This window comes from Meriones unguiculatus, chromosome 20 (assembly GCF_030254825.1).
Source record: "Meriones unguiculatus strain TT.TT164.6M chromosome 20, Bangor_MerUng_6.1, whole genome shotgun sequence".
In the NCBI taxonomy this organism is placed as follows: Eukaryota; Metazoa; Chordata; class Mammalia; order Rodentia; family Muridae; genus Meriones; species Meriones unguiculatus.
The window spans coordinates 44,811,324-44,824,133 of record NC_083367.1 but is presented as its reverse complement, the minus strand read 5'-3'; the positions used below and the strand labels follow the sequence as shown (position 1 = coordinate 44,824,133).

The 12,810-nt window shown below is 42.6% G+C and overlaps 1 protein-coding gene and 1 long non-coding RNA gene across 3 annotated transcripts in view; one reads left to right on the top strand and one right to left on the bottom strand.

Moving 5' to 3' along the window:
* Window positions 1-6,552, bottom strand: part of LOC132649557 (uncharacterized) — a 33,605-nt gene extending 27,053 nt beyond the window's left edge. The window contains exon 1 of the long non-coding RNA XR_009588057.1: window positions 6,128-6,552. This is a non-coding gene — a long non-coding RNA (uncharacterized LOC132649557). The remainder of the gene's footprint in view (window positions 1-6,127) is intronic.
* The window catches only part of Slc16a10 (solute carrier family 16 member 10), a 108,353-nt gene that overhangs the window by 74,295 nt on the left and 21,248 nt on the right, over window positions 1-12,810 (top strand). For both annotated transcript variants that reach the window (XR_002476466.2, XM_021638748.2), the window contains exon 4: window positions 12,120-12,263. Coding sequence is in view for 1 of the 2 variants with exons in the window: in XM_021638748.2 (XP_021494423.1) it covers window positions 12,120-12,263 (144 nt within the window). In the remaining variant the exon portion in view is untranslated. The remainder of the gene's footprint in view (window positions 1-12,119; window positions 12,264-12,810) is intronic.

The following is a 12,810-nucleotide window of genomic DNA, read 5'->3' as shown; positions in this document are numbered from 1 at the left end:
GTAGTCTATCTTTAAAGTCAGACAATGGTCAAAAAATTTTTCTTGTCCAACTTAACTTTTTTTTCCTGGCATATTATATTAAAAACCTGAATGTTAAAATTTCAAAACCTTACCCACTTTAGGTCCAGGATCCAAGCACTGTAGTTTTCTCCATAGTCTTCTAAAAATACCTCAGTATTGCTCACTTCTTATTGGTTACTTAAACAATGGCTTCTTGCTTTGTCCCTGCGTTTTTCCATGGTGTCTGTGCCTTCCTTGCTTTTCTAGCTTTTCTAACCTTGAATTTATTTCCCTTCAGATCTCAACATCTGCTGCAATTTGGCTTTTCAGGTTAGTGCCGATTTGCCCTCTCCCTGCCCCCTTTTTCGCTTAAGGATACAGGCAGTACTCACCAGCATTCTGCTGCTCGAAAAGAGTAAGAATTGTCACTCCTTCCGCCACTGTGACTTAGTAATGGTGGAGTTATATGTTCACAAAACATTCATCAAAACAAGTTAGGCTTGATTTTTTTTTTTTAAAGAGTATTTTCAAAAATAAAATAATGCACAGTGCAGGAACGTGGTGGTAAGGAAAGGCATGGCTGACAAATGCAGAATCTAGAAAAGATATTGCTAACAAATAGATTAAAGCAGGGCTACCACCAGGCATGGCTAAGCATGTTTTTTATCCCAGCCCCTGGGAGGCAAAAGCAGAGATTAGGAGTTGAAGGCCAGGTTGAGCTACATCAGACCCTGACTTAAAAGTAAGTGCAAAAATTAAAGCAGATTTGCTACATTTAGCAAGGCAGAACAAATTTGTCATGTGCCCCAAATTGTGGTTGGCCAAAATAAATGTCTACAACTATTTCTACAGGAGTTTTTGGGAACAGCGCATGGTTTGCTCTGCCGTGAAATTATCCCTAGGAAGTAGGCCCCAACCTCTAAATGATTTAGATTTTTAGGGAAACAGGAATTTTTTCCCCCTAAGTGTTTTAAAGTGCCTAATGTTAACTTAAATTGAAACACTTTGCTCAGCCCTTGAATTGTGTAGTGTATTTAATGTAAATGTAAAAAAGAATGGTGAAAGCTGGATTTCTTTTCAAAAGTATGCCGGTGATTTTTGTGGGAAAGTGCCCACATACATCAGGGGGTGGGACAGAAGAGACAGGGAAGGGAAAATGGATGTCCCTGTCAGTGGTCAGTGTTTTTTTTTTTTTTTTTTTTTTTTAAGTCTCTGAATATCTCTAGTTTGGATGACTTCACATTTTAATAATACTCTATTTTTTTCAGGGGTTTTCCTTTACTCTTTGATATGTAACCTATGCCCTCTCCCAAAGGTGACTTATCTCCATTTTAGTTAGATTAGTTCCAAATTTAGAGCATTTTAAAGATTTGCAGATGGGACCGGTGGGGACGGCTCAAAGGATAAAGGTGCACCTGGCACAAACCTAATGACGGGAGTTTGATCCCCAGATGACACATGTAGGTGGGCCGAGAGAAGTGACTTCACCATAGTGCTGTGACCTCTACATGTGTGCTATAACATGTGCAACCACCCACACACGGTGCACACAACAACAGCAATAATGAATGCCTTTCTTTTAAAAAAAAAAAAAGATATACACGTGCTCGGCAAGAGACATATAGTGAAATGCAGCCCCTGGGCCTTGCACCTTTTCCAAGCTGCTTCCAGAAGAACCAGGGTGACCACAGCCCAGCAAGCAGGCTAAGAGGCCTATGCTCCTCTTGGCCCAAACATACAACTGTGCAATTTAAAATGCCCCCATATTGCCAGATGTGTTGGTACACACCTACAATTCTAGGAATCAAGAGGTTAAGACGGGGAGAGAGTGTTCACGGGCTCAAGGCCACATAGTAAAACCTTTAAAAATGTTTTTTAAAAATCTCATAAAAGCCCTAAATAACAAAATGCTACTATATATTAGTGATTGAATTTGTGATTCATTATAATGTCTTCTATATAAACCTAGGGCTTCAGCCTGCTTAATCATTTTCTCTGTTTGTGTGAGCACATGGTTGTCTTTCTAAAGCTCCTGGGGCTTTCCACAAATCCTGGTTTTGTCCTTACTAGTCTTTCCTCAGAGGAACATCGCTAGTTGCCTGTTGATTTCTTTAGCATAATTGTTTCTCAGAGCCTGCTTTCTCCTCTCTCCAGTCCCAGAGCCTTCTCTGAACCCCGGGATTAGAATTGCCCAGGACTAGGAATCGCATAACGCCTCATGCCTTGTCTCACTCTCCTCTTCCAGAGACACAATCTAGGCTTTGTATCTTTTATCCTCACAGCGATCCTGTAATCCTGCTCCCAGGCAGTCTCAAACCCACTGCTTCCCTTTCTCTTCCAAATCAATCTGCTTTTGCTCACATTGGATTCCCCTGATATTGCTGAGCCGCGAGCTCTCTGGTCTGGGACAGCTTAGCCTGGCATGACCTCGGACTCCCAATCGTGTGTCTCTGTTCCTCCTGAGCTCTGAGGTTACAGGTGCTGAGAATGGAACCCAAGGCCTCATACAGGCCAGGCCAGCACTCTGTCAACTGAGTTACACTCCCAGGCCCTACACAGGGTTAAAAATTGCAAAAATTGAACCTCTAACATTAAAGTTTTTTTTTCCCCCAAAGGTAACCTTTGGTTGTATGCTACAACATACATGAACCTTGATGCTATCATGCTCTGTGACATAGACAGACACAAAAGGATAAATGCTCTCCATTTAGACGAAGTACCTAGAGTAGTCAACTCATAGATGAGAATGTCCAGAGCAGAGGGAAATGGGAAGGTGAGAGTTAGAGTTCCAGTTGGGAAGACGAGAAAAAATTCCTAGAAAGCAATTAATGATGGCACATGTCTATAGTCTCAGCTGGAAGTTGGGGCAGGAGGATCACAAATTCAAAGCCAGCCTTGGATACAGAGTGAGACCCAAAACAAGCCAAATTAAACTACAAAAGAAAAAAACAGCTTACTCAGTGAGAATTAATTTGTAATTTTGCTCAAAATCAGGAAAGCCTTACCAAATAATATTCTAATAAACTAACAGTATTATGAATCTTTTGTCATTAGGAGAAATAGAACTAATCTGGAGGGCTTATGTAATAATCTGGCTTATTGATGTCACTGCCAAGATTATTAAATGAGTAAAGTTATTGTTGCCTTGAATCTTAGGGACTTAGTAATGACCTCTGATTTCATTCTTTTCAGTTTTAACGTGAAACCTGTCTTAACTTCTAAACACTAAGCTCATCTGCCAGCTTTTGTTGTGTTTATTCACTTTGGACTGTTTTTCCAAACTTGTGTGAATGTGCTATCGATTAAAGGTTCCCTAAGCATGAATACCTGCTGGTTTATTTAGCCAGTAAAAGACTTTATCACCAGGAAATAAGGATAATTTGCAAAAATAAATAAATAAATAAATAAAAAGAATAAATTGAAAGAGCAAATTCTCTCCTCTCTTAAAATGAGAAATGTGGAAACGTGTGATGCCCCCAAAGAGCATTACCATCAGATCCCCATGTAAAAAGCCTTCGCAGCTGTTTTGTATTCCTAGTGTACTCCTTAGAGCCTGGCTGTCCTCTGTGGCTGAGCCTGGTGCCATCGCAATAGTCACCGCAGAGGCAGGCCCCTTCTTTCGCAGATTAACGCTGTCTTAGTTCAAAGCTCATGTTCGTGTACATTAGCTAGGAATTGGGAATCTGAGAGCGTGAATCTGATGTGCAGAGAATGAATACCAAGAAGAAACTTTTCAGAATCACAGCTGGGTGGGATCAAGGACACCCTGTAGATGAATAGACTAAACACCTTTCATTATTCACTAAGAGCTTAGAAATGGTGGTGGTGGTGGTGGTGGTGGTGTTTTCTCTCTGATTCAGGAGTTTGCTCTATAGCCCAGGCTGGGCTAGAGCTCCGGATCCCACTGTCTGAGCCTGAGCCTCTGAGTTCAGGGGTTACAGTGTAAGCGATCATATCAGCCTAGAGTAGTTGTTTGCGTTTGGTAACTTTTAAAATACCTGGCATAAATATTGATTACATAAAAATCCTTGTCTATTTTCTGTTTCAAGATGAAGTCTTCTTTAAAGTTGTAAAACTCAAGATGACTTAAATCCAAGGTTATTTATCATTTACCTTCAGGGCTGGAGATGGACTCTCAGGAATTCTGAATGCTAAGCAAGCAGTAGCCACTGAGCTACACCCTCAAGTTAAAATAAAGGCTGTTTAACTAGCATCTAAATCCAAATTGGTTTTGGTTAATAATTCAGCAAGAATTTTGATATTATCTATGTGATGCTGTCAAAGATATATATGTATAAAGATATATGTATATCTATATATATATATTTGACAGCATCATGTAGATAATACCAAGATATATATCAAATATATGTATATATATTTAAACCCACAGGAAAAACTTTTTAAAGACTAGCAGGGGAAAAATAGCAAATGCTTTTAGAAGATTTTCTAGTTAGAAAGTGTTTTCAAAATTAGACTTTACAAACAACCAACTCCTCTTTCACCCATTGGTGGCTATTAAGTCATCTTTATTCCAGAAACTTTTTTTTTCCCAGTTGTTTTTCCTGTCTTAATGGTGCTGTGTCATTATCAATACCATGGAAACCCATTTTAATGAAATGGAAAGAGTGGTTGTTCAAAAAGAACAAACAGAACCAGCAGTGATACCTTCTGGAGTCCTGGCAGGCCAAAGGTCAGCTTCTATCTCAGCCAGCTGCTGAGGAGGCAGAAAGCACTCGGAATCTGAAAACAACTCCCGGACAACCTAAAGATGTTAGTCCTTAAATGTGCTAGCAAGCAGGGTCGGGTTTACCTCTCAGCCCACCTGTTTGTTAATTGCAAAGTACAGCTGAGCTGGTTTAACAGACCAAAATGACATTTGGTGGCTTATCAGATCCTTGGCTCTCTGTTCTGTCCATAACGTTCTAGTTCAGTGTTTTGGTATAAAAGGCTTAATTGTATCAGCATAGGTTTCTGTCATGAACTAACTCCCACCCTTGTAACCACTTCACGTGGCTAGCTGGCATGTAGTGCCCTTGCCAAGCTTCTTTTTAATTTACTCTGAGATTTCCTTTTTTTAAAAAACAAAAACAAAGACAGAGAAAACAAGTTTGTAAAAAGAAGCACTGAGCTTGTTCCATTCAGATGTCTGACAACCCTGCTCTGCAGTCAAAGGGTGGTGTGAAGTTCTGCTTTGTGGCTAATTCTGAGATTAACTATTAACAGCTGCAGCAGGCCATCTACTCCCTTTCAAAGGTACAAGTTTGGTTTTGTTTTTTTTAAAGGGTCCAGGTTCTTTTCTTCGACTTTGCCTGTTAAAGAGGTGGTGCAGGCTATAATTTGGGAACTCGGGAGGCAGAAGAATTCAAGTTTGAGGATAGCTTGGCCTATATAGTAGAATTCCTGTGTCCCTTCCATGCCAAATTCAGTTAAAAAGAAAACATGTTTAAATCACATGGTCTTCTAGAGTTATGGGGTAGCTTTTTGACATATTAGATGGAGATACACACACTTACGGGCTTTTGGTTTTATTTTGTTTTTAGTTTAAGATTTATTTCTCTGTTAGGTTCATTTATTTTCTATGAATGAGTGTTTTTCTTGCATGTATGTCTTCGCACAACTTGAATACCTGGTGCCTGAGAAGTTGGCAGAGGGTATCAAAAGATCCCCTGGGACTGTAGTTATGGTTGGTTGTGAGCCACCCCTGAGCATCTCTTTAGCCCCTCTTTCTAGGTTTTTTAATACAAGGACTGGCCTGAAACTAAGTAGACAAAGCTGGCCTTGAAGTGGTAGCAATTCTCCTGTCTCTGTCTCTCCCAAGTACTGAAATATAGCCTGTGCCACCAGGCCCAGCAAGATGAGTGAGTGTGCTTTAGAAATTACTCTCAACCACATGCAAACAAGAAGCAGCAGCCTCGCGCTGCTGAGCTCTGGTGTGTCTAGCAGCCAGGGAATATAAGATTGCTACTTGGAAGTAGGGAGTTGAGATCAGTGTGAATTCCAGAACCATCCAAACATGACCTAGCACTTTTTAGCCCAGTTTACATGTGCCATGCAAACCAGAGCTACAAGTCCTCTCACCCCACAAAGTATTTATTCTAGAAGTGAAATGGACACCCATGCTTACCCTGTTCTTTCCAGTTTGATGATGTGTCTCTCAGGAGCAAGGGCAGATAGAAGACCGAGGAATCAAAACTGCCACAAACATGGCAAACGGTGACAGGTGACCGAAATCCTCTTATCCTTCCAGAGAACACAATGAGCAGCAACAGCTGGAGACGATACAAATTGGAGCATTTGGAGGTTTTGTCCTTTTGTGTTTTCCAAAGATTTTTTTTTTTTCTCTCACAGCCTGCCGTGTCTACTGGAGCTGATCGTGTCGTGTTCTCTTAACTCTCCCTCCTGCCTTTGTTAACACTTCAGAGTGAGTCAGTCAGTTGTTCCTTCCAGTCTGCTGTCGAAATTGTTTTCTTTTTCTTCTGTTTGGAAGGTTTTCAGTAATTTCCTTCTTTATTCTTCGACAACGTGTAGTCTAAGTTATATACACTGAGATTCCTCTATCGCATTCTTTGTGTGGTGTTACATAAACATTATGTGGAAAATTGTAGGCAAAGGGCACTCAAGCGGTTAAAGTGTGCACGTGTGTATGGAGGAGGGTCAGTGATCTAGTTTCATAGCCACACGACACAAATGAAACAGCAGGTAACTTTTGACCCATGGCATTTGTGGTTTGCCGGTATGGGCAGCATAGCAGTATGGGCAGGACGGATTTCGCTGTAGCACCTCTGGGTTGGACAGCTATCCGGTGGTCCTTAATGATTAAGTGTCTGAGAGCCAAAGCATTCTGCTGTTTTCTCAGTGGAAGATGCCCTCTGTCCCCACGAGCCTTGCACTTGTGACTCCCCTGAGGAAGGGGTGAAGGGAGGGGCGCCACAGCACAGGCCACAAGCTATTCTAGTGAAAGACTGATTTTCACAGGCTGCTTCCATTGACCCATTCAGAAAAAAGCGGGATCTATTTTTTTGCCTTTAGTTGTCTGATCAGAAAAATGTCATCAATTCCAGGAATGCCACTCTTCCGTCAAATTGAAGATGGTTAGAGAAAGGGTAAATCGAAGAGCTTGGTCTTAATTGTCTCACGGATATAGAATGGGCACATCTTCCAGGATGTGAGTTCTTGGTTGTCTTTGGATATTAAAACAGTGTCTGTGGTCAGCAAAAGCTGCTTTTGCTCGAATGATGGAAAAATGTTTTACGAGCGGGTGATGTTTAAGATGTTTCCAGAGGTATTCATACCTCCAGATTTAGCTTGAGCTCTCAATAAAAGATATGTTTCCTCCCTAAAGATACTTATGTGTCCAGATAAAGCCTAAAGCCCAGCGTGGAGTCCAGGGAACGGCTCAGCAGGTAAAGGCACTTGCCACCAAGCCTGATGACCTCAGTTCCACCCTCAGAACTCACGTGGCGAAAGGAGAGAACTCAGTATTGAAAGTTGTCCTCTGACCTTCACACACATACTGTGATAAGAGTGCGCCCATTCCCCCTGCCATACGCATACATAAAATTTAATAAAACGTTTTTGATTATTTAAGCCAAGTTTGGCCAAGCTAGCAGAACTGGAAATTTGAGGCCAGCCTGTACCACATGATGAGACCCTTTCCAGAAAGATTTACGTGCTGGTGTTACAGGCTGAGCTTACACCCCCCGCCCCCAGTAATGTTAACGTTAACCAACTGATCCACAAGTAACATCCCCTGGGTAAATACTGGGCTCCAGCACAAGCTTTCTGTTTGTTTAATAAATGAGTTAGATCAAATTTGAAAGTATCTGTTCCATGGTTTTCTGTCTCTGCCCTCATGAGTATTAGAAATGCCAGTTTTGCCCTATGTCATGCTCTGTGTTAAACAGAGCACACGACAGCACCCAGAGGATGAGGGACGGCAGAAATTCCTAAGTCAGACAGCAGGCCTCCTGGAGGCTCAGGACGAACCTCCTTGGTACTGCTGCCTCAGCGAGGAAAGACACAGAGGTTTGGCATCTACAGAGTGGGATCACCTCTCCTGTACACTCCTCACCCAATAACCAAAAATACTCTTAGTCTGAAGTTTTGGTGGGGCACGTAGAGAGGAAGTTACAAAGGTTGATGGGTTTTAAAAAACTTGTTATTTAAGTGATACTGACGCAAATTTGATGTAGTCGTGTCCTTTATCATTAAAGAACTGAGTTTCCAATTAAGGCGTAATTTTAATTTCACCATTTTATTAGTGTAGATTCATTGTACAAGATAGTGGGTTTCATTATGACTGACAATGTGAGTAATCATGTGCGTATTTTGTGTACTCTAGCATATTTACACTCACATTACCTAGCCTCTTTAAAAAAAATCTCAAATATTTCACTTTATTATTTCTTATAAAGATTGCAAAATAGACTGGGGGAAGGTAAAAGAACTCAAAGAATGATAGAAATTTACTAGGCTCCTATTCTTAGTTTCATCAAAAGAATGACTGACAGGTTTAGTCTTATGAGTATTGAAGAACGTCTCTGTGAAAGCTTTACGGGGCTGGCAGCGGAGGTAGGTTCAGCAGCTGCTTAGCACACCGAGGCCGCGGCTCTGTTCCTCAGCCTGGGCTGGAGCTGGTGTAGATCCCGCAGGCGCTTTCCGATTTTTCCTAAAGAAAGCATGGGGACACGCACCCCACTGTAGCACCTAACTCACACTGGCCATTTCCCTCCAGAAGGAGATCCGTGGTCAGCTCTGTCTGCAGGTTCCTGGTTCCCTTCAGCGGTGGCTGTCATGTGCTTGCAACAAGCGGGTTCTTCAAGAAATGCGAATCATGCCACTTCATAATTTAAATGAGAAAAGTCCAAGTTACCCACAGTAAAAGAAAAAGGAGAAAAAGAAACGAAATTAATTTTTATAATACTTTACTTAGCTGTACAGCTGATGTATTTATTGTTTTAACAGGCACTCAGGATTGAGCTATTTTTCATGCCTTCTCCTCCCCAGTGACTTCCGGTTCTCTGCATGTTTGTGCTCACAGCATATCGCAGCTTAGACTGGTCATGTGTCAGTGCTCAGTTGTTGGCACGCTTTAAAAAACAACAGCTCCTATTTGCATTTCTTACATCTCTTTCTCCCTACTCTGTCCAATTCCGTCCAGCACCCCAACACCAGGTAGGAGAGAGAAAGGGTTAGTGGGGGAGGGGGCTCAGGTCTCTTAGCTGCTTCCTGCTGGTTAGGGTCATCAGGTTCCTTGGCGCCAGTCTAATCCTCGGTTCAGGAGATCTCCAGCTTCTTGTCTCACTGCATCAACAGCAACCCACAGCCAAAGCCGGGAAGCAACAGCGGCCTTAGTCCTTTCTCAGAGCTTCTCCACACTCTCTGGGCTCTGGCATTTATTCTTTCTCCAGAGCCCTCAGATTTACATTATCTGCAGCTGGCAAAGAGCTCCTCTCAGAGCCGGCATAAGGCAAATAGTTTGCTCTTGTGGACGATCTGAATCAGTCCCCCACCCCACCCCTGGAATTAAAACAAAAACATGTCTGTATGCACAACACTTCAATCTAAAGGCTACAGACCCTAAGGGGAAAGTAAGCCCAGATGTGAGCTTTAAAATGTGAATTTAGGATATTTAGGAATGGGGGCTCTAACAGGAAGCATGTTAGAAGGTTGCTGTAGAGGTCCAGGTTAGGAGTGGCAAGAACCTACACAGGGAACACAGAACAGAGGAAGTATGTGGGAGTCACTCAGTCAGAAAGTCGTTACCATTTGGTGGCAATCTGATTTGAAGAAAGGAGCTGGAGTAACCTGAGATGGTCACTTGGGTTTTACTGCCACGAGGGCAACTCCTAAGGGGTGGGTGAATAAAGCATGAGGTCCCCTTGAATTTGGCAGATGGGTAATGTCTAATTTGACATGGAAAAGAGTGTCCGGAGAATTTAGCAAGGCTGGCTAGAAACAGGCGCAAAACCGCAGGTGCCCAGGGACAGTGTTAAGAAAAAGCAAGAAGTTACAAAGCCCAGGGCGCGGCAGACAGGGGAGAGCATAGTAGCATGAGCAGTGGGCGTATGACAAGCCTTTCCCACTGAGCTGGCCGGGATTAAGACTGAGATCAAAGCCGGCCTAATGCAGTTTGCAGCATTGGCATTTGCAGTTTGGCTTATGAAGCCTTGGATCACACGGTGTTCTAAATTCAGGGTAGCTGCCAACATTTCTACGCAAGATCCGGATTTCATATTTCTCCTAAATCATTTACGTATAGTAAAAGAAGGTGGGGGGAGGGGGGGCCAGCAACGCAGGTAGTAATGGTCCTCCGGAATGTGCGGCTTTTCTCCACACACGCCTACTTCCCTTTTTACAGGCTCAGTAGACATTTGAGCCAAGGAGCAGTAGTAACTAAGAAACAGCCAAAGGGCAACCAGTGACAGGCTATGGAGAGCTTTAAATACCGGGCAGAGTACAGCATGTAGGCTAGAACAAGCGACTTCTGAAGACAGGATTGGCAAGATTAAAGTCCCATTCAGGAAGATTATTTTGCAGCAGTGTGAAAACAGAAGTTAGAAAAACTACCGACTTTTAATTTAAAATTTTAATTATTTATTCGTATGTGTATGGGTTTCCAAGCCTGTGTGTGTGCCTGCACCTTCCATACCTGCCTACAGAGGCCAGAGAGGGTGACAATCACCTGGGGTCAGACCCCGCTTTGAGCTGCCATGTGAGTGCTGGAAGCTGAACCCAGGTCCCCTGGAGGAGTAGCCATGCTCTTAACCGCTGAGCCATCTCTCCAGCCCCAATCGCCAATTTTTAACGAAGAGAAATGAGATGATGTGAAGATACACAACTGGTTTAAGAAAAAGGAAAGCAGGAAAAAAGAAAGTTAAATGGAAATGTCTTAAGTAGAGAGATGCCATCTGAAAAGTCTCCCACTAGCACATTAGTTACTTGGGCTGTTGGGCTTGGTGGGAAGTTTGCTTGCAGTCTCCTAGAACTCCAAGGGATGCTCGGCATATAAGGGACAGTGAGTGCTGAGGTCATTATGGAAAAGTCAAACAAAATACGCCCTCTAGGTCTCTGTGGCCCAGAGGTCACTGTTTTACTAGACTTTGAGTGGAGGGAAGTGAAGTTATTCCCCCAACTCCAGCTTCTACTTCAGCCAATATTCAAAAGGTCCTTTGTAAAAAGGATGGCCAAGATTAATATTTGGTCGTTAACTGTCTGCCAGCCATTCTTCTGAGGCGGTGTTAGTGCTGGCTGAACCTGAGGCTTCACATACGCTCCACAGGTGCTTCAGTGTGTCCTAACTCTTAAGTCCTCTATGCAGATGTTTTACTTAATCCTTATAACACCCTTGAAATAGATACTGTTGCTATTTCCATTTTGTAGACAAATTGAGATCCTAAAAAATAACTCAGCCACAGGGCCTGATGGACTAGAACCAGTATTTGGATCTGGCAGTTTAAGATTTAATTAGACTTAATTGTAAATTGTTTGTGTATCTGCATCTGCGGGCATGCCACACAGGAACCTTATACTCCCATACAGGAAACTCTGGTAGAAAGTACTTCAAGGGCATCATTTTGTTCTGGTCCCCCCAGAAGAAATAAAGCTCCAAAGATAACCTTTAGCCATCTTCCACGGGGTGGGTGGAAGATATTTCAGGTCTCCATTCTCCTTTGAGGACTGGCTCATTGTGTGTGATCTGTTTACTGAAGAAAAAAAAATAATTATAGTATTAACTCATTTTTTGAAATTGTGGTTTTTCTGAATCAAGTTCTCGATGCATGATCCAGGCTTCCTGAATTTACTCTGTAGCCCAGGCTGGCCTTGCATTTCCAATCCTGCCACAGTAAGCCAAGGGCTGGGATTACAGGTTTGTGCCATCACACTCAGAAAACTCATTCTTTTTATACAAGCTAAATCATGATAGATTTTCTTTATCCATTCTTCTAGAAAGTTATCACAGGATATTCTTTTAACTATTTTAATCTTGGTTTTGAAGGGGAGTTGGGGCAACACTGTAGAGGAAAACCCCTATATTTGATATTATTGACCTATGTCTCCAAGCTGTGGCGTTTCCCTACCATATTCAGCAAGGTTTCCTTTTTCTCGACCTGCAGATGAAGTACGTGAAGGAAAAATTTCCAGATGTAGAGAACAAGGAGGTGCTTTTCATGTGCATTGGCGTCACTTCAGGAGTTGGGCGGCTTCTCTTTGGCCGCATTGCAGACTACGTGCCTGGTGTGAAGAAGGTCTACCTGCAGGTACCCCCGAGCTTTTCTTCTCCAGCAGACTCTGCTCCCTCCCCCTGCTGATATACTTCCACTAAATGTACCCATATGAATATATACTGTAGAGGTGTGAAATACTCTCTGGAACAAAATTTCTGCAGACAGGTTTTCTTTTTTCCTTTTTGATCCAGGGTTTCTCTCTGTAGCCCTGGCTGTCCTTGAACTCGCTCTGTAGACCAGGCTGGCCTTGAACTCAGAGATCTGCCTACCTCTGCCTCCCAAGGGCTGGATTTAAGGCATTCACCACCACTGCTGGCTGGCAGACAACGTTTCAAGGACAAAGTAATCAGTTATGTACTTGAGTTTTAAATATTAGAGGTTGGCAGTCAAACATCAGTCTTTTCTGTTTTGCTTTGTGTACAGTATGCACAAATCAGCTAAAGACGGTTCTCTGCTCTTTGCTTGAGCAGGTGAAAGGCATCTGTCTCTACAAGTTCATTTGGACTGTATAACCAAGCTGCAATACACATACCCATCAATGCCGCGTGAAAGGATGGCGTGTAAAATTAAGTCCCGAGGA